The sequence below is a fragment of the Mycteria americana genome, chromosome 5 (assembly GCF_035582795.1).
Source record: "Mycteria americana isolate JAX WOST 10 ecotype Jacksonville Zoo and Gardens chromosome 5, USCA_MyAme_1.0, whole genome shotgun sequence".
In the NCBI taxonomy this organism is placed as follows: Eukaryota; Metazoa; Chordata; class Aves; order Ciconiiformes; family Ciconiidae; genus Mycteria; species Mycteria americana.
Genome location: NC_134369.1, coordinates 16,926,651 through 16,951,256, shown reverse-complemented (window position 1 = coordinate 16,951,256; position 24,606 = coordinate 16,926,651). Strand labels below are relative to the sequence as shown.

The 24,606-nt window shown below is 41.9% G+C and overlaps 1 protein-coding gene across 3 annotated transcripts; it reads left to right on the top strand.

Annotated features, from left to right (window-relative positions):
* Window positions 1–9,790: 9,790 nt before the first annotated feature.
* On the top strand, window positions 9,791–24,480 carry UEVLD (UEV and lactate/malate dehyrogenase domains). 3 transcript variants are annotated; one of them, XM_075502270.1, is made up of 12 exons: window positions 9,791–9,841; window positions 11,860–11,944; window positions 12,595–12,657; window positions 13,404–13,567; window positions 14,334–14,469; window positions 15,829–15,953; window positions 16,573–16,678; window positions 18,246–18,416; window positions 19,366–19,539; window positions 20,240–20,324; window positions 20,974–21,097; window positions 22,432–24,480. In XM_075502270.1, exons 1-12 carry the CDS (start codon window positions 9,800–9,802, stop codon window positions 22,594–22,596), a joined length of 1,440 nt encoding a protein of 479 aa, XP_075358385.1. In that variant the 5' UTR covers window positions 9,791–9,799; the 3' UTR covers window positions 22,597–24,480. The 3 variants fall into 3 exon arrangements, with proteins under 3 accessions (XP_075358385.1, XP_075358386.1, XP_075358387.1); XM_075502271.1 differs by lacking the exon at window positions 20,974–21,097 and having other exon boundaries at window positions 22,432–22,583; XM_075502272.1 differs by lacking the exons at window positions 9,791–9,841; window positions 13,404–13,567 and having other exon boundaries at window positions 11,868–11,944.
* Window positions 24,481–24,606: the final 126 nt, after the last annotated feature.

Genomic DNA, 24,606 nt, shown 5'->3' with positions numbered 1-24,606 from the left:
TTCTCCTCCCTGCCGGCTTCTTCCAGCTCTTGTGTTGCATGAATACTTTGTGGTCCCTGAACACATCCAGTATGTCATGCGATTTGTCCAGACAAAGAAGTGGCGTATATGTTAGAGTGCTACACCTGTTGATTGACCTGCTGCTCTGCAATTGATAAAGGACTCTGCTTACCATTATTTTTGCACAGGAGGGGCACTAATGTGAGGCAATCCACTTTACCTGGTTCCTGATTTCTATAGCATGTGCAGGAAGTCTGTTTCTGAGACTTCTACTGCAGTGTCAAATGTGACTGTAAATGATGCGTAGACAGGCAGCCTGGTCACATAAGGTGAATCTTCAGAGTTCACGCCGAGTGATGCGCTGTCGTCAACAACCCTCTTCCTCCAGCCAAAATGAGTGAACCAGCAAACCCTTTATTAACCTGGCTTCTGTTTGCTAGCTGTGTGTACAAAGGGAACGCAGTGATGGCAGTGTATAGTGTGTGTGATATGGCCCAGGGCTATGGGGAGCCCTGTTTATGAGCAGCGTGAGAGATGCTGAAACTTGCAGGAAAAATTAACTATTTTGTGGAAGACTATTTGCTGCCATATGCGGTTGGCAATGAGGTCTGATGTACCTCAATACTGCTGGTTTAAATCCAGCCTTGGTTGGATGGTGCTCTTAAACTGGTAGTTATGACATATAAAATGGTCACAGTGTAGTTCACACACAGGTAACTTACTGGTTGATCAGAACAAAGGTCAGAACACTGAGATAAATAATGCTCTTACTAGTGATATTTCTAGAGCTGAAGCCAGTTTGGGTTTTGTGAGGAAACTTGCTCCTGCCACTTGTGTTGCAGTTGGTCTCCATTTATTTCCCAAACTTCTGAAATATGCTCGAGTGATCATCCCAGATACTGAAGTGCAAATTTTGCCCATAGTATTTAAATATTTATAAGTTCAACTTGTAATTTCCATTCCATTACTCTTAGCTTAATTTGGACAACTCATAGTATTGCATTATTTTTTCTCCACTGGAGAAAATTATTTGAAACGCTTCCTGAATTGTAGTTTCATGTCGTTGAGAACCCTTTCTCTTGGCTTTGCTCTAAGCTAGCATACCTAGAGATACAGGATGCCCACAGGTAAGCAGAAGAATGAGACTAGTATTTAGAGTATGAAAGTTTAAGACAGTAAAAATGGTGCCATTTTCCTCTTGTGTGGAGCTGCATAAAATTCAAAAGCCACATGCTGTAGAACTAGCTCCATGTTCCATGAGACTGTTATTTTATTTTGCCCTCTCTCAGCATCTGAGAAACAACAGCCTATTTTCTGTACAATTAACCATCTTAACTTTTCTACCAAGTCTCAAAGAAAACATCTCGGTCAGTAAGAAGACCCATACTGCTGGCAAAATGCTATGTTTTTAAATACATAGGATGAGCAGAGAAAGGAGTTGTAATAAGGAGTTGTAATATATGGAGAAAGGAGTTGTAATACAATAAGTTGGATGTATTGCTCGATAAATGCCAGTTTGTGGAATTTTCTGTAGCTTATTTGGTAAGAATATATGCAAAATCCTATGGCCTCATTTGGAAGACCACAGTGTCACCAGTCACACTGGCTTTACCAGATTATTTGTGTTGAAAGTTGATATGCATTTGAAAGCTTTTCTAGAGCAGAGACAGTGGTTGATAATATATGACTTCATCCTGAAAGCTAAGTTTCATATTTTTACCTCTAGAAATCATATAAACTTAGAATTGACACCAAATCAGAGAGATGTTAGTCAGAACTCTGGCCACTAGACAATCAAATAGAATAAAAGAATGAACCTTTTTGTAGCAGATTAAAAGTTAGTATGTCCAGTAAAGGACATCTCATTACTGTCTTGCACCCACCCACGGATGGTGTAAGGCAAAGTGTGTTTATCTTCAAGACTGCATTTAACAGAACACCCTTGTTGCTCATGGACCTATCGGTATCTCTCCATATGGCTGTGTTCAACTTCAGCACTACCCTGAGTGCTTCTGGGCTGCCTCATACTAATTTGGCTGATTGAAGCGAGTGTGTAAACGTACACAGATGAAGTAAATAACTGGCAGAAAGTATCTTCAGAAATGACAGTTGTACTGCTAGCTTCCTTCTTGCTTAATGCTTGGGAAGTGCTGGGCTAGGGAAGTCAAGAGCTAGCTTCAGAAACTGAAATATAGAAAGGAACTTTAGTACCAAAAGGTAGAGATCGAGGGGGGGAGGGGGGAGGAACTACTAGAGGACTGGTACAGGGTGGTACGTGGGATAGCAAAGCTGTGTTCTGCATGGGCAGAATGTTAGCCTGCTAGCAAGATACTTCATTACCCAGAGATTAGTTGGCATTAGGATCTGTTAATTTAATATGGAGTTATTCATTGCAAAAGACGTTTAGAGCAGATTTTGAGTCAGAGGGCACAGACGCAACTCTGAATTTAAAGGAGAGTTCGAACAGTGAGTACTAAGAAATTTGGATCTGTAGTCTGGGTTCAGGCTTACTCAAGGGTGACCTCTAAGCCTTGCACAGAAACGGTATTACCACTGTTATTCTTGAGATGATAGCGGTGCGTCACTACCAAGGGTATGTTGTTACTGCTCTGGTGTTTGTGATCATTTTGGTTATATATGCACATAGAGATTTTTAAAAGTGTTTCCAAACACCTAACCTACTAATACCTGTAAATATCTATCAGACTTTCCTAGTTGTTTTTACTGTGAAATAGGGAGAAATTAAAAATTTAAATGCTTGAGATTAAAAATTTAAAAGGAATGCTGTATTCTCAAACATTAGTCTGTGCTAGGACCTTTGTGAAAAAATGATTTTCAAATTGTCTCTTAAAAGGGTTTAGATAAAAGTTCATGCGGATCATTCTGTAACAGCTCATTATAGGGTTTGCTATGTTTCCACACTCCAAAAAAGCATGTAGCCACAGAGTCTGTAGGAGACTGAGGTGAAGGCAGGTGCCATTGCATGTGTCCCATACCAGAGCTCTTGGGGTCCCAGTAAAGCTTTAATTTCCTGTTCCTCCTACCACAAAACTCAGGTTGCCCAGAATACTTCCCCCTGTTTACAGAGGGTCTCTACCACAGCGCCCACCACCCCAGGGAACCCCCGTGTGCAAGGTTATACTGGTGATGGTCCCTGAGACAAACTTCCTCCCTCCCCTCTTCAGGGCCCGGGCTTCTCTGGGCCAGTGGGGTTAGGGACACAGCACCCAAGATGCTGCTGGCCTTGCACATACAGTCCAGAGTAGGGCCAGGGGCTTGGAGGTGATGTGCCAGGTCGCTGCTGCTGTTTCATGCCTCCTGTCCTGCAAACACTCTCCTGGAGGTCAGCAGCTTCTGCACAAATATGGGCCTTGAGGAAGGGTAGGACCAAGCAAAGTAAGACCACCAGGAAGGAGGAAAGGCAGCCCTCACCATATGTCCTGTTCACAGACAGACAGTTCATGGTGAGTTGACATCCTACACTATGTCTAACCCATTCAAGAGGTCCCATAACCCTTTCCCACTTACCCTGGGGTTCACAAAGCCCCAGCTGCCATTTTCTAGGGGCTGAGTGCCAGCCTGGCTATTTCTGCCACTCCCACTGCTGCTGCAGCCATGGGACACTGTCCTCCTAAATGCCAAGCTATGGTTTCTGCTTCTGGACTGCTTTCTGCTCCTGCTGCTCGATACAAGACACTGTCGTGAATCCACGTAGCTGGGATTCTCAAGTGCAAGAAAGACCAATGTGTAATTTACCCCCTACTGCTCTTCCATGTGGGGGGCGATGATACTGCAACGCGAAGTCCTAGGGTGATCAAAAGAGACTTGAGGGCCTTGGGACGGCTAGTAAGAAACTCAGGAGCGCAGGTTATTTTCTCTTCTCTCCTTCCAGTGGTGGGCAGTGACACCAGAAGGAACAGAGATGCCCAATCTATTAATGCATGGCTCCGTGGCTGGTGTCATCGCCACGGATTTGGTTTTTTTGACAACGGAATGGCCTACGCCGCACCGGGTTTGCTGGCATCCGATGGGATTCATCTTTCTCAAAGGGGAAAGAGAATCTTTGCACAGGAACTTGCAGGGCTCATTGACAGAGCTTTAAACTAGACTCGAAGGGGGAGGGGGATAATATCAGGCTTGCCCGAGAGAAGCTGAGGGGCGACGTGCCATGGTTGGAGGGAGCGGCTGACAGCGAGGACAGTCGGCCTGAGTCCTCGAGATGCACGGGGTACGCTTGGGCACAGCCGAAGTCGAGCGGAGTTGAGCCAGGGGATACTGAGGCAACGGGAGCCAAGAGGGAAACACCAGTGAAATGCCTCAAAGCACGCAAGGGGTGTTCTTCTATGAAGGAGGCACGGACGACACCCCAGCTGAAGTGCCTCTACACCAATGCACGCAGCATGGGCAACAAGCAGGAGGAGTTGGAAGCCATTGTACGTCAGGAAAACTATGATATGGTGGCCATCACAGAAACATGGTGGGATGACTCGCACAACTGGAGTGCGGCGATGGATGGCTATAAACTCTTCAGGAGGGATAGGCGAGGCAGGAGAGGTGGTGGGGTAGCCCTATACGTCAGGGAGAGTCTGGATAGTTTAGAGCTCAATGATGGTGATGATAGGGTGGAGTGTCTGTGGGTCAGAATCAGGGGGAAGGCCAACAAGGCAGATATTGTGGTGGGAGTCTGTTACAGACCCCCCAGCCAGGATGAGGAGACAGATGAACTATTCTATAAGCAGCTGGGAGAAGCCTCACGATCGCTAGCCCTTGTTCTTGTGGGGGACTTCAACCTGCCAGATGTCTGCTGGAAATACAATACAGCAGAGAGGAAACAGTCCAGGAGGTTCCTGGAGCGTGTGGCAGATAACTTCCTGACGCAGCTGGTGAGTGAGCCAACGAGGGAAGGTGCCCCGCTGGACCTCTTGTTCACCAACAGAGAAGGACTGGTGAGTGATGTGATGGTTGGAGGCTGTCTTGGGCAGAGCGATCATGAAATGATAGAGTTTTTGATACGTGGAGAAGCGGCGAGGGGGGTCGGCAAAACTGCCACCTTAGACTTCCGGAGAGCGGACTTCAGCCTGTTTAGGAGACTGGTCGACAGAGTCCCCTGGGAGGCAGCTCTTATGGGCAAAGGGGTCCAGGAAGGCTGGACATTCTTTAAGGAGGAAGTCCTAAAGGCACAAGAGCGGGCTGTCCCCAGGTGCCGAAAGACGAGCCGGCGGGGAAGAAGACCGGCCTGGCTGACTAGAGAGCTCTGGCTCGAACTGAGGAGAAAGAGGAGAGTCTATGACCTCTGGAAGAAGGGGCGGGCAACTCAGGAGGACTACAGGGGTGTAGCGAGGCTGTGCAGGGAGAAAACTAGAAGGGCCAAAGCTGAGCTAGAGCTCAGTCTGGCTGCTGCTATAAAAGACAACAAAAAACACTTCTTCAAATACATTAGCAGCAAAAGGAGAGCTAAGGAGAATCTCCAGCCCCTAGTAGATGTGGGAGGAAACACAGTGACCAAGGATGAGGAAAAGGCTGAGGTACTTAATGCCTTCTTTGCCTCAGTCTTTATTAGCAGGGCCGAATGTTCTATGGGTACCCAGCCCCTGGAGTTGGAAGATAGGGATGGGGACCAGACTGGAGCCCCCATTATCCAGGGGGAAATGGTGAGTGACCTGCTGCACCACTTAGACACTCACAAGTCTATGGGGCCTGATGAGATCCACCCGAGAGTGTTGAAGGAGCTGGCAGATGTGCTCACCAAGCCCCTTTCCATCATTTACCAGCAGTCCTGGCTAACTGGGGAAGTCCCTGCTGACTGGAGATTAGCGAATGTGACACCCATCTTCAAGAAGGGCCGGAAGGAGGACCCGGGGAACTACAGGCCTGTCAGCCTGACCTCGGTGCCGGGGAAGCTGATGGAGCAGATCATCCTGAGTGCTATCACACGGCATGTAGAGAATAACCAGGGGATCAGGCCCAGCCAGCATGGGTTCAGGAAAGGCAGGTCCTGCTTGACCAACCTGATCTCCTTCTATGATAAGGTGACCCGCCTAGTGGATGAGGGGAAGTCTGTGGATGTTGTCTATCTAGACTTCAGTAAAGCCTTTGACACGGTTTCCCACGGCATTCTCCTGGAGAAACTGGCTGCTCATGGCTTGGACGGGTGTACTCTTCGCTGGGTAAAGAACTGGCTGGACGGCCGGGCCCAGAGAGTGGTGGTGAATGGAGTTTACTCCGGTTGGCGGCCGGTCACAAGCGGTGTTCCCCAGGGCTCGGTGTTGGGGCCAGTTCTGTTTAACATCTTTATCAATGATCTGGACGAAGGGATCGAGTGCACTCTCAGTAAGTTTGCAGACGACACCAAGTTGTGTGGGAGTGTTGATCTGCTGGAGGGTAGGCAGGCTCTGCAGAGGGACCTGGACAGGCTGGATCGATGGGCTGGGGTGAATTGTATGAGGTTTAACAAGGCCAAGTGCAAGGTCCTGCACTTGGGCCACAGCAACCCCATGCAACGCTACAGGCTTGGGGAAGAGTGGCTGGAAAGCTGCCTGGCAGAGAAGGACCTGGGGGTGTTGGTTGACAGCCGCCTGAATATGAGCCAGCAGTGTGCCCAGGCGGCCAAGAAGGCCAATGGCATCCTGGCCTGTATCAAAAATAGCGTGGCCAGCAGGACTAGGGAAGTGATTGTCCCCCTGTACTCGGCACTGGTGAGGCCGCACCTCGAATACTGTGTTCAATTTTGGGCCCCCCACTACAAGAGGGATATTGAGGTACTGGAGCGCGTACAGAGAAGGGCAACGAAGCTGGTGAAGGGTCTGGAGCAGAAGTCTTATGAGGAGCGGCTGAGGGAGCTGGGACTGTTTAGCCTGGAGAAAAGGAGGCTGAGGGGAGACCTCATCGCTCTCTACAACTACCTGAAAGGAGGTTGTAGAGAGGTGGGAGTCGGTCTCTTCTCCCAGGTAACAAGTGATAGGACAAGAGGAAATGGCCTCAAGTTGCGCCAGGGGAGGTTTAGACTGGATATTAGGAAATTTTTCTTCACCGAGAGGGTTATCAAGCATTGGAACAGACTGCCCAGGGAAGTGGTTGAGTCGCCATCCCTGGAGGTATTTAAAGGACGTTTGGATGAGGTACTTAGAGACATGGTGTAGTGATGGTTTTTGGCAGTGTTAGGTTTATGGTTGGACTCGATGATCTTAAAGGTCTTTTCCAACCTATATGATTCTGTGATTCTGTGATTCTGTAATGGTCCTGGCATCCTATCGCAGAAAAAGATAAGGTCAGTCTCTCTTCTTTTAGCCAAGCTGTCTGTTAATATCTCCTTCCTGAAACTTAGTTGAACTGAATGTGGACAGCTGGAAACTAAAGTATCTGCTCTACATTATACATCAGCTCTGATACGGAGAACATCATGTCTTCATAAGCAATATTTAAAAATAATCAGATGCTGATTCATTGAGAAAGCTCAAAGGGCCAGAAACCAGATCCTCATTGTGTGTAAGTTATTGTAAGTCATCTGAACTACAACAACTTATTCTGGCAGAGGGCCTGTGCTGCTGCTTGAAAAAAGCATATCTCGGGTTCTGCCTTGTTAGTGGAGTGTGCAGAAATAGCTTAAAAATCTAAAAGTGTTCTTTTAAGAGTTTTGCTAGTGGTATTATGACCTTCTCTTGCATAAAACAGCTAACACCTTTGCAGGGATGCAGATTTATTTTGAACGTGCCTCACAGTACTTCTCCTTCAGCATTATTCACAAAATAAACAACACCCAAAAGGTAATGACCATTGTACAAGCGTTGGCAGAACTTTATTACCGAAGAGGTACTGTGCTTGCTGGGCAAATGATGTGTGACACATGCTGGAATCTGCAATGCCAATTCTCGAGGGACTGATCTTGCATGGTCCAGTTTTGTGGCTTTCCTTTGAGGCTGTGGTACTCTCCAGACTGAACACTGAAATCGTAAGGTCATTCACTACATCACAGACAACAATTTCAGTACAGGAACAGAACAGCATCCATAAACAATACATATGTGTCCTGGTTTCAGCTGAGATAGAGTTAATTTTCTTTATAGTGGCTGGTATGGGGCTATGTTTTGGATTTGTGCTGAAAACAGTGTTGATAATACAGAGATGTTTTAGTTGTTGCTGCACTAGTCAAGGACTTTTCAGCTTCCCGTGCTCTGCCAGGTGCAGAAGAAGCTGGGAGGGGACACAGCCAGGACAGTTGATCCAAACTGACCAAAGGGCTATTCCGACCATATGATGTCATGCTCAGTACATAAAGCTGGGGAAGAAGAAGGAAGGGGGGACATTTGGAGTGATGGCGTTTGTCTTCCCAAGTAACCGTTACGCGTGATGGAGCCCTGCTTTCCTGGAGATGGCTGAACACCTGCCTGCCCATGGGAAGTAGAGAATTAATTCCTTGCTTTGCTTTGCTTGCGTGTGTGGCTTTTGCTTTTCTTATTAAACTGTTTTTATCTCAACCCTCAAGTTTTCTTAATTTTGCTCTTCTGATTCTCTCCCCCATCCCACCGGGGGGGAGTGAGCGAGCAGCTGCATGGTGCTTAGCTGCTGGCTGGGGTTAAACCACGACAATATGATGGAAAAACTTCATAAAATTTGTTCTAAACCTAATTATTTTCTGCTATGGCTGTATCAACAACAACCTGTGCTCTTGGTTACGGTCTGCCTCAGGCCTCACATCAGCGATGGAGGAAAAAATTGTATGAGCTTTCTTGAGGAGTTCTTACTCCTTGTAGAAACATGCTACTATCTGTTTTGATCTGGCAGTTTTCTAGTAGGTTATTGGGGATAGGACTGGCATTTGTCTCCATTTACCTAGCTGAACCCACTGTTTTTCACTGACTTGGCCATCAGACTTGCATGGCCCACTTTCCAAAAGGCAGTTTTCTGGTATCTTTACTGTGTGGTAGGGAGGCTTAAAAAGTAAGAGGTAGATTAATGCAGGGAAAGAAGTTAATTCCAGATTTTTATTTACATACTTGTACCTCCATAAAGTTGCAAATCAGTTGTCAACACAGAGGGAAGAAATCCCTGAATCCCTATAATATCTGTGTATCGTTTTTATACTTGAGATTACTTCTCTGTTATTGCATGCAGCCAGATTACATTCAAAATTCATGTTATCTTAGTGAGAGAAGAAATAGAAAGGACAGGAGGACAGTAGCTGAGGACTGTTTGGCGCTGTCACACGTTAGAAGTGATCTGCTGGAGGAGCATTTGTTCATCTCCCACATGGGCTCCATAATGTTTGTCTGCAGATTGTATTCTTCCAGTGCAGGAAATGGCAGGCATACTCCAGGATATGCACCCACCAAGTGGGTGTCCCAGTTGCAGCGTGTGGGGAACCTGCAAGACCTCTGCTCTCTGGCCGCGAGTGCCACGTGTGGTACGCCCTTGCCTGTCGTCTTGAAGAACGCCTCTAAGTGGGCTGCCGGACAGCTATGAGGTTTTTTTCCACAGATTTCAGCCTTTTTTAGAGGCTGCGGCCTGGCTGGCAAGTTGGTGTATACCACGACGGGTGGAAACGGCTGCCAGCCGAGAGCTCTTTGCATTCTCCTGTCACAGTAACGTACTGAAGCGTTTATTTCACCTCCCGCTCGCAGATCCCTTAGAAGGAAAATTTAAAAAGGACTTTTTTGTGGTTTTTTACGGTTCCCCCGGAGAACGCCGGAGACAGCTGCTGCCGCCGAGGCGACCGCCCTGAGGGACGCCAGCACCCCGCGGGAGGGCGCGGCCGCCCCGCGCAAGGGCTGTTGGGAGGCGGCCCCGCGCCGCCGCCGCCGCCATGGAGTTCTCGGAGGAGGCGCTGAGGAAGCAGCTGGGCAAGGTGCGCGCGCCCCGGTGGGGAGGGGGCGCGCGGGCCCCTCTGGCCGTTGAACCGCCGCGGCGCGGCAGGCTGAGGCTGAGGTGCTGGTGGGGCGGCGGAGGAAGGGTTGTGGAAAATGCCGGCTTTTTAGGCGGGTTGGAGGGAATGGAGTGATCGCCTGAAGCAGGAGGGGACGGAGCGGGCGGTTGCGGGTGTGCGGCGTGAGAGATGGGGTGCCCGGCGGCTCCCGGTAGGCAAAAGTTCCCGCGAGTCAGAAAATGAGGTGCTGGGAGGGGAAGGGTAGAGCTGAGGGAGTTGTGCGGTTCAGCCGCCCTCCCGTTCCCTTCAGGCAGCGCTGTGCCGTCTTTAATTTCGTGATCGTGGCTTGTAAAGGACTTCTGTCCCATTCGGGGTGCAGGATTTACGTTGCCTTACTGCAGCTGAATTTGAAGTTGCGCCACGCGTAAATTTCATCCCTGTGGTTCAGGACATAGTAACACGTGTGATGTGCTGCATACAATTGAAACCTTACTCTGCATGAAGAGTTACTGATTTCCTTGGGGATTTTTTTGGTGATAATCCCTGCATTAGTATCTCCACGCTTTAGAAACACTGATTTATTTTTATAGCATCCCTCTGAGGTAAAGACATTTTAATTTCCATACAAGAAACTGAGGTATGCGTATTTAAATTTGGGCACGCCAAATAATTTTAGGTGCAAAATGAGAAAGGTCTGTATCTGACTCGCCTCATAAATCTTCTGGTCTTTAGAAAAGAACAAAATATTTAATAGGAATGCCTCATTTTGCATTATGAATAAGAAGAGGGTCAGCTGGGGAACGATGGCTTTGATTTCATAACCAGATGTATCAACACTTCTGAAAACGTGTTAAATTGAAGTTGTGTAGACATTCCTAACCTGAGCACCTTTGATTATTTTCTTTTTTTTTTTTTTTTTCTTTTTTGCTGCTTGACTTTGCAGTATCCTGTAAGGTTGAATGTGGAGAAGCTGACTAAAAGGTGTTTCTTTTCAGCAGCTTTGTGTGTTCTTATACAAAGTGGAAAATAATTGCACCATCCACATAGCTGTAGTACTGCTGCTGTTTCTGGTGGGTGCCTTACTGAAGAGAGTGTAGATTTTAGCTACTACTTTGTGACAAGTATTCCAGTGCAGTCAGCAGCTCTTTAAGCCGTTGTCGGGCCACAGTTATGTTTGCGTAGGCGAGGGTTCCAGGACAACTCCAGACTTCCTAAAATGAGAAGCAGATGCTCTAATCTAGGAAATGGAAAATATTCTTCATAACTTTAAGATGTGGCAGGATGCAAATCTCTTGGAAGTTCAGATATCGGACTGGCCAGGGACAGTCTCAATGAAGTAGCAGTGGTTCATTCTTGCTGATAATTACTTTCAGATCACATTTCAAGCATCAGTACTTCTGTTAATCTGTGAGCAGGTTTTCTGCAGGTGGGAAAGAGGGATGCATTATTTTGTTTGAATTTTCTCAGCTCTCAAGGACAGCTTAAACATGGAAAAAACTTCCCAAAGGCTAATTACTTACACATTTAATATGTTTGTGGAAATCGACATTTTATGAAACTCTTCTAAATGTGCAAGTGGATCTGAGCTTGGAGTAGTAACTGTGTCAGTAATAAGATGACTTCTTTTTTCTAAGAGGTTTATTATTTTTATATTGTTTTTAATTATCGTGTGCAGAGGAGACTAAATTTTATTAAGTCTCTTCTCACACAGCTGTAAAGGGGAAGGAATGGTATATAAGGAGTGATGTTCAGAATTTGAGTTCTAATGTAGCAACAGCAGACCTGCGATACCTTTAAAGGTTTTTTTGTATCAAACGTTTTGATAACTTATTTCAGACCAAACCTATTTATAATACTACAAGTAATTATTACCTTCCCCTTCTTGTGTTTCTACTTTCTCTTTGTTCCTTTTCCCTGTGAAATGAAACGGATAATGATAGAAGAAGCCTTTGAAACGATACATTTTTTTCTGACTTTTTTTTTTTCTCCTCCCTTCCCAGTATAAGTTCAGAGACCTGACCATAGAAGAACTAAAGAATGTTAACAAGACCTACCCAAACTTCACATTCTCCATGAACACATACAGTAAGAAGTGATACAGTTACTTTGAACTAATTGTGATTCTTACTTGCCATAGCTTCAGACTGTGTATAATAGAATCTAAATAGTGTGAATATCTTTCAGTTGTGTTCCTGTCTTTATTTTGACTTGCAGTAAAATTTCTCATGCCATGTGACTATTTTTGAGAGCTCTTCCAAGAACGCATAGGTATAAAAACCTAGACTCATTCACTAAATTTCATTTTATTTTAACTCCTCAGTAATTATAGAAGATTGATGTTCTTTTAAATTCTTTATATGTAACAGCATTTTTTCCATATCCCATGACTGTATTGAAAGCATTTTGATGTCTTTAGCTTATCAAGTGTAACTTCCAGAATGCCTCAGCCTGACTGAAAGTTCCTACAACACCAGAATTACCCAGGGCAAGGGATTTTCAGACTAGTGATGTGCTTCGTTGTATCAATGCAATTTTCATTAAGATTCCATTAAGGAATTATCTCAAAGGGGGAGGGGGGAACCTTAGTAACATTTTAGCCTTGGTTCTTTCAGGAGCAGTGTATTTGATTTTTAAAGAAAAATTAGCATTGTATATTGGTAGTTGTGGATGGGATTGCCATGCCAGATTCAAAAGGATGTATTATTTTTTTTTTTTAATCACATTTTTAATTTCAGCCTTCAAGGATGGATCCCAGAAGGACCTCCTGAATTTTAGTGGTACTGTTCCAGTGAAATATGGTAAGATAAGTCAAATATAATTTCCTTACCAGTTATGAATCTAATTGTAAAATGTGTTGGGTGCTGCCTCTTAACAATATACTGTGCAGCTTCTTTAAAGGTGGCTATAAAGGATTTTGCATTAATTGGCAGAAGCCACTTGTACTGCATACACAAGTGCCTTCATGCACTCATAGATGATGAAATAAGGTGGTATTAGATAAGTCAATTAACTATTAAAAAAATCACGTAGTTTGAGACTGTGTAGGCAAACTCTGGTTTTAATGGAGGTTGCATGAACTCTACAAGCCCTGTGCTTTTATAAGCAGTGTCCAAAAATAAGTGGTAGGTAATTTTTTATTTTTAACTTAAAGCCTTTGAAGTCTGAGGTAAAGCTCTTAATAGATACCTCTTTGCATCCATTGTTGAGTCCTAAAATAAGTAGGAAATAGGAAGCTGTAAGATTTCTTCACCTGGGAAAGGGGACATGTTGGCTGATAGAATACTCTGGGAAACAAAACAACAAAGCTTTATATTAAGAAAGACACAATTGGTAGCACTTCAGGTTGATCCAGACAAGTCTGCTTTTATTAACTAGCCTAAGTAACATAAATACTTTCCAGTGTGAATCTAGAAAGTGATCTGTCAGGCTTTTTTTCTTTGTTATTATGAAGGGATGAAGGGTGAATCACATGCACACACGCCTGGTTTTTAGTGCCTCTTCTCAACGCAGAAGTTAGCAATGGCTTTTGTTTTGTGTTGAACAGGTAATTCCTATAACATACCTATTCATCTGTGGATTCTGGATTCTCATCCCTTTGCTCCCCCCATTTGCTTCTTGAAGCCGACTGTGAACATGGGCATTTCAGTGGGAAAGCATGTTGATGCTCATGGCAGGATTTATTTGCCCTACCTGCAAAACTGGAGCCATGTAAGAGGTGGAGTGGCTGACAGGGGAGGAAAGTATTTGGGAATAAAGCATGGTATCATATAGAGATCAATGGAGAGGAGTGGGTAGGGTTCAGGGCTTTTTGTTTTCTGCAGTTTTTGTTAATCTTAAATATGTAATGATTATGCAAAGAGAAGCAGAATGTTATGTCTCTTGAAATCACAGCTTTCAGACTGTCTGAAGCGATTGTAAAGGAAGTTATAAGTGATTGTAAAGAAAATTATTTTAAGCTGAAGAAAAAAGGGACTGACTTCGTTATAAAGCAGTATAAGCCTCATGTGGACCCTTTGATACTTTTTCTTTTGTTGCTGTGAATAATGACTAATAATACTAGACCAACTGAGTATCCCTCAAGAAAGTTCAGTGGAAGTTCCTACCTTTTGGGTATGTCTCTTTCAGCAGAACTCTGAAATATTAGCATAGAGATTCAAAAGCCAATGCTGTTGCTAAAAGATTTTATGCACTGTATTAAGTAACTTACTTAAATATTTACTGCCAGGCCAGTAAAAATGATTTAATGAATGCTAGTTTTCTGAAATGGATGGGATATATTTTTCATTATTGATATGGAAATTCCCAGGCTTTTCTTTACCTTAAGTGTTTATGTAAGTGTTAAGGGTGTCAATATTTATAATTTGATTAAATTTTGTATAGCTATGGTTCTTTATGAAATACTGCAGTTTACAGGTAATATCACTATATGAAATAGCTAGTCAACTGTTTTGTCTTCTGTATTGCTATATTTCAGCCTAAATCAACTGTCATTGGATTAATCAAGGAAATGATTGCAAAATTTGAGGAAGAGCTCCCTTTGTATTCGCTGTCATCTTCTGATGCAGCCAGGCAATCAGAACTTCTCTCCTACATTGCACAGATTACTGAAGGTGTGGATGTCTTAATATATTTGTTTGTCATGTTCCTACACAATATCTGTTTTATTTATTGTTATTACTTGATATCACAAAGATGCCTACACAATTTTAATATCTGAATTTTTGGTGTTTGCATGTCCACAGTGTTTGGTATTTTCTCTGTATAATCAAAAGTCCTCTTTTTGAACAGAGAGCTCAGATTCTCTTTATTTGAATAAGCAGCTCATTTTCCATGTTTGCATTTAAGCCTACTGAAAAATGCAGTAGACTTGGTACTACTCATTTGTTGGAAGTTACTGCAGCAAAACTCTATGTGAGATCTTGTGGAAGGGAAATGTGATTTTATTATAAACAAGTTGATTTTACCCAATCACAGTCATTCTTTCTCTCAGATCTCATTCACTCACACTCTCGCATCCACAGTCGCAAGCCCTGAGACCTGTCTGACTGCAATCACTGGTGTGCAACACTGAGGACAAGGAGTGCTGGCTGTTAAGCCCATGTCATGTCTTGTGGGTTCTTCTTGTTCAGTGGTGACAAGCTGATTTCGGACTTGTCTTTTACACCCTTCGGGAGTGGATGCTATTTGGCATTTTTGCCTCATTACTTTATCTCACCCATTGTAAGTCTCGGGTAAAATTCCTGAATTTCACAGTTCTCATCTTTTCCTTATCTGGGTATTTTATGGCTCCAGTCCTGTTGTTCTTCAACCTGACACATTTTCTTCATGTCAGTCTTTTCTTCTTTCTTCTTTTAGTGAAATCACAGAAGGCGATCTGTGGCAAGTAGCGCAAACCTTTCCCTTTAACCCTTTTCTGCTGTTTCTTCTGGTAGTTTTGTACACATACATGCTTGTGAGCACACACCTGTGTGTGTGCACAATACACGTTTCTAGTCAATCAATCTTAATGTTTCTGTTACAAATCTCTCTGCATTACACTCAGAATGAGAATCGTGTTACCAGTAGCATTGGCTAAACAACCTCAGATCATTGTATTTTAATCAAATTCTATTTTGCATGTCTTTTCAATATACAAAATATTTTACAAATTTTATGACCATGGTATATATTCACACCTAACAGTAACAAAGGGAGTATTGTTTGTATGGTCTTAGTGTCTACCTTCTTGATATTGTTATGCTCGTATTTTCTACTCAGTGAAAAAACATTCCTATCTAGAGAGGAATATTTGTCTTTTATACCTTGCAAGTTGTGATGAATTTTCTGTGGTCAGGCTTGACTGCTATTTTGAAGAAGTTTATGTAATTTGGTTTAACTCTGACACAACCATGATCCTTTATGAAGCAGTAATACTTGTATTGATACAGTGCAGACCAGCACTTAAGTTTGTGGTTTTCTTTTAATTGTAGGAGAGACTGACATGAAATCAAAGAGTAAAATTGGTGGAGGCAAAAAAGAAGGATGTTTTAACAAAATTACTGTTGTTGGAGCTGGAGATCTTGGCATTGCATGTGTGCTAGCAGTTGCAGCAAAGGTACATAATTATTATAAATAACAGACCTGATTAATAGACAGGCTTCCAATCTAGTTCTTAGTGTCTGACACACAGAAATAACTCAGCAGTTCTAATAGCCATGTCAATGCTTATGTCACTTGCCTGTTCACTTAACTTACGGACACACAGAAGTCTTAGTTTCTGCCCTGTGTTCTCAGTCAGCTTTTTAAATACAAAGGGTTGAATATTGAATTCACTTATTGTGAAAATCTTTAGTTAAAGGATTCTTGCCTGAGTGGTAGCCTCTTACAATTGGGATCTCTTAGTCCCCTGGAAGAGGACAGTCTGTAGATGGTGTGTACTTCATTATGGCTATATGCTCAGAGACAACAGTAACATCAACATTTATAACTTTCCAGAGATGGTTTTGTGAGTTTTTTATTTGTTTGTTTCATAATGCATTATTTTCCAATTAAACTCACTAAACTAAATTCTTTTTCTTGTGATTTGACGGTAATTTTGGTCAGTTATTTTGTTTGTTTTATACACAATACCACAAACACCAGAATTGGAGGAATACTGGTTTTTATTCCTCACCCCCACAAGAACAAGTTTGGGGTTGTTTTATTGTTGATCTGCATTATTTTTATTCATACAGGGTGCTGCAGACAAGGTGGTTCTTTTGGATCTTTCTGAAGGTGCAGCGAAAGGAGGGACCATGGACTTGGAGATCTTTGCTCTGCCAAATGTGGAGATCAGCAAAGGTATTAAATGTTGCTTCTGGAATGAGAGAGAGTACTGTACTGTGTATGCTTGTGCTCATTTTAATGAGAGCAGGACTCATGGGGAGATACAGAGGCTCTGGCATATAGGCCATTTTTTTTAAAATATTTTGTTATCTTTTCTTAGCTTCTTGATTTTCTTCATCTTTTCAGGGCAAAATTGGGAAAGCAAGGTTCAGCAAAGCTTGCATCTCATTTATTTCAGGCTTTTTTAACAATTTTGTCCTCGATTAGCTGTGAGCGTACAATTCAACAGAGTCAATGCCATGTCTCCATAATTAGCGGTGATGGCTACAGTCTTTGATCTTTGTCACAGAGGTTGAGGTGATATGGCTCGAAAGCTCTTCCACGGGGGAAGCTGGAACTGAACTGAGCAACTTCCCCATTCTTCGTTGCTTGTCTGTGGTGGTCTTATGCCCCTTGTGCCCTCTGCAAGATGAAATGGGGGGCTTTCTTGTGCTTCTGATGTAATTTATCTTATTTCGGGGACAGGGACTTGTTCTGGTTCCACCAGGCATTTTATCTGCTTATTCTGCACCTGACATTGCCTGCTCTGCATCCTTTGATCTTATCTTGCAGGTTTTACTGCTAGCACATTTTTTCCTGAACCCTTGTTGTGCAACTGTACCACAAATCTCTGTTTGTGCCTTTGTGGTTGCCTATTACATATTTGCATTTAGCTGTGGTACAAAAAGCTTGTATGTTGTTGCTGGCTATGCTATTAGTGGTGTTACAATATTACAGAATGCTTATACACTGTCACCTGTTATTTTAGTATGCTTATATCTAGGTTTGGGGCAAGCTGGTATTAATTATATCCTCCTTAGTATGCTTCCAATTTATCACTGCACTAGGCCTCTGCTTTGGCTTCAGCTGGTTCCAGAAGTGGTGTGACAGTCAAATTACCTTGTTTCTGTGTCCAAGCTGATCACCTGTATGGTACTTGTATATTCAGAGTTACACACTCAAGGCAGCTTTGACTTATGAATTTCAGCAGCAAATGTAGTTGTCTGTTTTCGTGGGCTAATAAATAAATGTCTTTTACCTGAGTTAATAAATAGACTTTTGGAACAGTTTTTATGGTTGTCTACATGTCCCTGATTGAGCTATAAGATAAAAAATTACAGAAGCCTCAGATAAAGGAGTAAAAGTCTTTCTCCTTCTTTAAAAAACAGAATAAAAATGAAGGAGCCTTTTCATGGATGTATCTTTTTTTTCTCTCTTGCCAAGAAAACTTGGAAAAGCTTATCTGTCAACCCCATCTAGATGTTTTCTGGTCTCTGCTCTGTAACCTTGGACAAATTGCAGTCTGCCTTCTGTATTTGTGAACTATGAAACAGGAAAAGTAGTTCTGTAAGAAAGCTGTGTTTTACAGGTGCCACGGAAGTGTCCCAAATTCCACATTGGCGGGATATGGGGAGAGACAGGAGGGGAAGAATCCCTAACTAAGCTGGATGCTGCAGTTCAGTCCTTAGGACGGCTCTTTGTTTTGCATCCAAAACTTGATAGAATGACATAAATTTTTAAAACGTATTTTCTTTATTTTCAGATTTTTCTGCTTCAGCTGATTCAAAAGTTGTGGTACTTACAGTTAATTCTCTAGGTAATTCTCAGACTTATCTTGATGTCATACAAAGCAATGTGGATATGTTCAGAGGAATTATCCCAGCGATATCACACTACAGTCAGAACACTGTTCTCCTTGTTGCTTCTCATCCAGGTATGTTGGTACTTTGTCTAATGTTCTGTCCCTCAGCTGGCTTTCTCTTTGGCCTGTTTTAAAAATCCGTTACTGCCAAATATACCCACTTAGTAAAAATTTTTTGCTACTCTGAAAAATGTTTTCCTTTTCAGCTTTGAGCAGGACACTGTCTTTGAGGGTTTTTTCTTTACTGTTACCGAGATACAAAACAAAGTATACTATTTTCTTTTATAAAAGGTATGTATTTCTGTATGTTTCTGTATGTAGTTTCCACCTGACTGTATCTACAAGATTAGCATCCATTGGCTGTTGTCTTGTCAGTTGTGAGTTTTATGTATATGTTTCTCCTGTGCAGTAAGGACAGATGCATGTGTGTTGCCTGCCATATGATCAGACTCACAGACTACTAATATACATAATGTCATGTTGACAGTAAATATTGCAGCTATGTTTTGGTGGAAAGTTTAAATCTGATGGGTCAGTGATACTGTGAACTAAGAGCAAAAACACTACTTAAAAGGGAAAGAAGTATGTGTGAGCCTCTCTGTCCTGTAAATGCACTGAAGACAGCCCTTTTCTATTTCTCAAGTGTGTATTAGCCTTCCTATCATTTAGAGCTGTGGAGGTGGAGAAAAGAGTGCTTGCCAAATGAAAAGAAATTAAACACTGGCTGAATTAAATTTAGAAGCATGTGAGATTTTTGGTAGAGGGAAGCATGGTGACTCATTCTGAAGTTTCACTTGACTTCTCTTAAAACTTTACTAGGGCTGTGAGTTTTCTTCTCCTCCTCCCCGCCTGACTTGGTGTTTTAGGTTGAAATAAACTACTGGTATGTTCTTACATGCTTATACCTTTTCTAAAGTAAACAACTTGGTCCTGAGTTTTTCATAATTGTGATTCGTAGTTTGCAGTTGTGTTGAATTTTGAGTGGTCCTTCATTGTCAACATGTTTTTCTTTCATATATAGTTGAAGTAATGACATATGTGTCATGGAAGCTCAGTGCGTTTCCCAAAAGCAGAGTTATTGGAGTAGGTGCCAACCTAGATACTGAGAGATTTCAGTATATACTGACAAACCTTTTGAAAGCACCAGTGCTGGCAAAAGATGCTTGGATTGTTGGTGAACAAGGGGAAGACAAAGGTAAAGTGATACTTTATTATCACTATGAGTATATAATGTCCTGGCAGTGCTGAAGTAATTGAGTAATGAGAATAATTGAGAAAAGTAATGAAGGTAGTCATGAGCAGGGTGGTAGATTTTCATAATAATGGTTCTAAATAATACAATTTTGATGTGTGCCCAGGACTGTAGACCTGGAGTGGTAGTAAAAGTATTTGACATTCGTCACAGGGGAAAAAAAATCTCAAATGCTTTTTATTTGGTATAACAATTTATGTTAGGGGTACAGAAAGGGGAAGGAAATGTAGTATAATATATGGTAGGTTACCGCTAATGTAAGAATTATTCTGTAATATATGTAAATATGTAAAATACAGAATCCATCTTTAACGCTTGGACTTGATGATCTAACGGTTGGACTCGATGATCTTAAGGGTCTTTTCCAACCTAAATGATTGCGTGACTGTGTGATTAATACATAAATATTATTACTTCATTTTTAAGCAGGTGTCTCTGGCCAGGTGCTACTGTAGAGTTTATTTCAGCAGTCCAGGGAATGTTAGAAGGTCATCAGCTACATTTGGGTTGTTGTGGGGGAAGGATAGTTTGGAAAGCTTGAAATTTTTTTTTTAATTATTTTTTTCCCTTCTCCCCACCTTATCTGGTACTTATTTTAGTCACTGTTTAGATGTGCATTTAAATGTTGGTTGTTTCTGTTTAGTACCATCATGGACCAGTTGTAATTTAGTTGCAAATCAAACGGAAGCAATGGCTGCTCGTAACTCAAGGGAAAAGGTGGCTAACAGGTAACGCCATTATAATCTTAAATTTTTTTCTTCAATATTTAGGCATTTGATTTTTGCAGAGTTTTTTCCTTCGGCTCTTTATGAAGAGGAGGAAGTTTGCTCTAAATTGTTCACACATTGAGTTTATAGGAAATCGTAGGCCTGAGTGTCATTCACTTTGATATGTGTATATGCCCACTGTTTTCCTGAAGTTCTCAAGAATGTTGTGCCTGTGACGATCTAAGGACAAGAAAAGCTTTGTAGAATATACACTAGAATATTAGAGCTGCCAGTTCGATTGTGTGTGTTAGGAAAAAAAAACGTAGACAAGCCTTCTGGCACACTTTTCTCAGAGCTTGTGTGGAAGCAGTTTACTTCAAAGCAAAGTACATGTTTGGATCAATTTACCTGATTTAATTAGCCACATATCAGTTACACCTCTTGACAGAAAAGAGAATTGTTACTAGTGTGGGTAAAATATGCATAAAGAAATTCTTTAAAGCAATTCTTAATTCCCTTCTCTTGTTTTTGAAAACAGAGAATCATGGTTTTATAGTACACTTTACCTGATATGGTAACTTAATCTGTCTTTTCGGTTTTACATATAAACCAAAATAGGAATAATTAAAACCTAAACATCATGTTTTTCTCTTTTTCCTGGTTTTTATAGAGCTATGGAAGTTCTAAAGGGAAAAGGTCAGAGATCTTGGTCTGTTGGGCTCTCAGTTGCTGATTTGACTGACAGTATACTGAAAGATAAAAGAAAGGTTCATTCTGTATCCACTCTGGCAAAGGTAAATGTGTTATTAATACCTTTTGGTTGGCACTGTAATTATATGATTTATACTGGATATGACCATTAATTTTAGCAGCACAGACATCTCACTTAAAGTAACTGTTCTGAAGTAGCGCTACTTCCGTTACTTTCTTCCAACGACAGCTTTCAATTCTAGTCCAAAAATGAGCAAAAACGCAATTGTTGTGTTAATTTGAAAACAATATTAAAAGTGGATTATTATCCCAAAAATACAAGAGTCCAGAGGGAAAATACGTTCAACGTTGCTGACCAGCTCCCCCGGAATAGCTGGATTTGGCAAATTAAGAGAAATGTGTGTGTCGCAGTATTGAATGTAGACTTTTGCAGGGGCCAAAAGAGTTCAGTGTCTTTTATGAAAGTATAAAATGCATTTTCTGCCAGTATTTTATCTGACCAGGTTTGAAACAGATGCTTTTTTACTCCTTGATACTTTATGTTGAGGAGAAGATCATGAAGCTATATTTAACTTAAAATTGTAGACTGAACCTTGTTTAAAGTTTATCCTAAGAGGCTTCATTAAAGCATTAAGTCATTTCAAATGAGGAAGAAAACCCATGTAGAAACATTTACTGGTCACTTGTATTTACAGGCTTTGGAAGGGTGATTTGCATGTCCCGGTGCAGAGAAGTTGAGCAGGCTGCTTATTGTATCAAGTACAGGCATACACCTAATTTCATCATTGTTTTCAAGTAAAGTTTGTAATCGTTTATGAACTAAATGCAGATATAGAGGAGTGACAAGTCTCTCAAACTGCCAAGTAACTACAGAATGTAAATTTTCCCATACAGATCCTAAAAATAAACAAAATCTACAGTATAAACTTGAATTATAGGGATATCAGTTTAATAAAGTCTCTCTCAGAATGAATATGGGATTAGTACTTGAAAAACATTCCCTGGATAGCTTGCTCTGGCTGCATTTTTGAATTTATTTTGTTCAGTCCTAAAACAACTAATGATACTGTACTATCCAGTGTCCCTGCTTGTTCTACCTAAGAAACTGGTTAAACAGTGCTTTGTAGTATAAGCTTTGCCTGCATTATAGAGGTCTGATATATCTATATTGGGGAAACTCCTCCAGGTGTGGCATGGTTCAAGATTTTTTTATCTGTACAGTAATATTTAACAGTTTCTATACAGCAACCCATTGCACAGGATCTAAAATAACTGGAATTTGACCTATACAAAACATGCCATGTGATGGAATAGCCTTGCTTAATTAAAATAATCCAAGTTATTTTGTGTAGTTCCATGCTTGAGACAGAGCAGAAATAAGTAACTGTGTGACAGTCGTCTTTGTGTGTTGTTTCAGGGATGTTGCAATATAAACAGTGAAGTATTCGTAAGTCTACCGTGTATTCTTGGAACCAATGGAGTGATTGAAATGGTCAAACTAGAAGATGATCCACTAGTGCAAGAGAAACTGCAAAGCAGTGCAGGATCAATTCATGACCTTCAGCAGCAACTGAAACTGTAAGCAAGTGCAAGGGAAGCCACAGTGTCTGCTCACAAAAGTCAGAGATTTGCTAGGCAGAAAGGGTTGCTACAGTTTATATCTATATAAAACAAGGTTTTTTTACTTTACTTTCAAAAAGTGCTTTCTCAGTTTTGGTTTAAATTATTTAATACTGTACTGCTCAGTAATTTCTTATTTGAAAAGTGCACTTTTGGTAGCCAAAATGAGGAGGGTAATGTGCAAGAATGTTTTACCTAAATTCAGGTGACTTCTGCCTGTGGTTTGTTGTTGCTAATTACAGCCTGACTCTTGGGTTATTCTTAGCTCTTTGCACCTCATTAGGACACAGTCTAGGAGAACAGCTTACCCAGCTCTGCAGAAACTCCAGTGTGTAGAGCCAACTAGAACTCTTCCTCCTGGTTTTGAAGTGCTGCATCAGGGGCTTGTCTAGAATATGGTCACACTCCAGCTCTTCAGGGCACTGGGGGATGCAGTTCGGTAGCTCGATCTTTCATGCCTATCACAGATGCTTTTATGTCAGTGGACTCCTGCTTATTACTAAGGGGAAAAAAGCTAAAAGCATGACGTTAGCAGTATCCTTCAAACCTGAAGTGTTGGATATGAATTCCTGTTGTATGTTTACTGGTGTTTACTGAGACTTTCTGGTCATGACTTGTTTGCTCTTATTTTGTAAGGACATTCAGAGCGCTAAAGCTTCTGCAGTTCTCGGTACATACGTGCCACACTCTTATCCTGTGCAGCGTTGGAACAGGTGCTCTTCCTGAAAGGGAGGAGCAGGGGGTGGGCTTCAAATAAAGAATAAAATCTGACAGTTAAGTAATGCAGAAGTATCTGCAAGTTCAGGCCTTGATCCAAAGCCAGCTGATGTCAGTAAGCTTTACATCAGCCTGAGGAGAATACAGCTACTTGAGAAGGCAACAGAACCTGTAACCCTCCTCAGAGGAGGCCACGGATGTGGTGAAAAAGCAGGATGTGGATTTTTAGATACCTTAAAAACACCTGCTTTTTGATTTAACGGGTTTTGGGGAGTTCTAAACTCTTGATTCATTGCACTGGTACAAGACTATATTCATCCCAATTATACCTCAGTATCACGATGCAGGCAGAGGAGATGCAGGCTCCACTCCTGCTGTGTGCAGCGTAAGAACGTCATTCCACGTTTACATTTTGAGGTGTGACTGGTTAAATATTGATGAAGCTTTCTAAGCAGAAGGAGGATATGGGTCAGAGCAAAAGATCTATTCCTTTGTGCCTTCCATTTATATCTCACAAAGAGCCAGACTTACAAGGAGTTCTTAGTTTATACTGATCTCAGAATTAAGATAAAAATAGAAAGAAAAGATTTTTTTTTTTCCAGATTTTTTTTTTCATGGAATACTCACATTTCCTTCTTTGTGGTCATCAGTGATAGGACAAAATTAGTGATTGCTGCAGGTGACTAACTTTGCTGCTATATTGAAAAAAAGCACCCAACACTATGGCTGGACTTTGGGGTTGTTTTTTTGTTTTTCTCTTTCTTTGGAAAAAAACAGCATAAAATTATGGTTTTACATTGTTCTTCAAGGCATTGTTTAATCTGTTGAGCATTTATCCTCATGTGAATAGTCCACTTAGGCGGTTTTTATTAATAGTTTTAACCATAAAAAGCTGCAAACTCTTCCAGGGATGCCTTTTAGATTGATGCTTATGTTATAAAGTAACGAATCTTGGTTATTTAGAAGAAATGTCACTCTTGTGTTTGTGTCGTAGTCCTTGAAAAATAACCAAAGCACGGCAGCTCGATCAGCATGCTGGGAAATGGTACTCTACGTTCATGGGAAATTAATTCCCCACAACACTTGTTAACAATAAACTGCACTACAAAGAATTTTTAGACGTTCTGTGAAGTGTTTCTGATACACAAAGTACTGCGATACAGCGTGGCGGCTCTGAGGGGTGTCTGCAGGCAGGACGGGAAGCGGCTGCCAGCCGCTGTCGGTGGAGCTCCTGGGGGGGAGCCCTGCCCGAGGC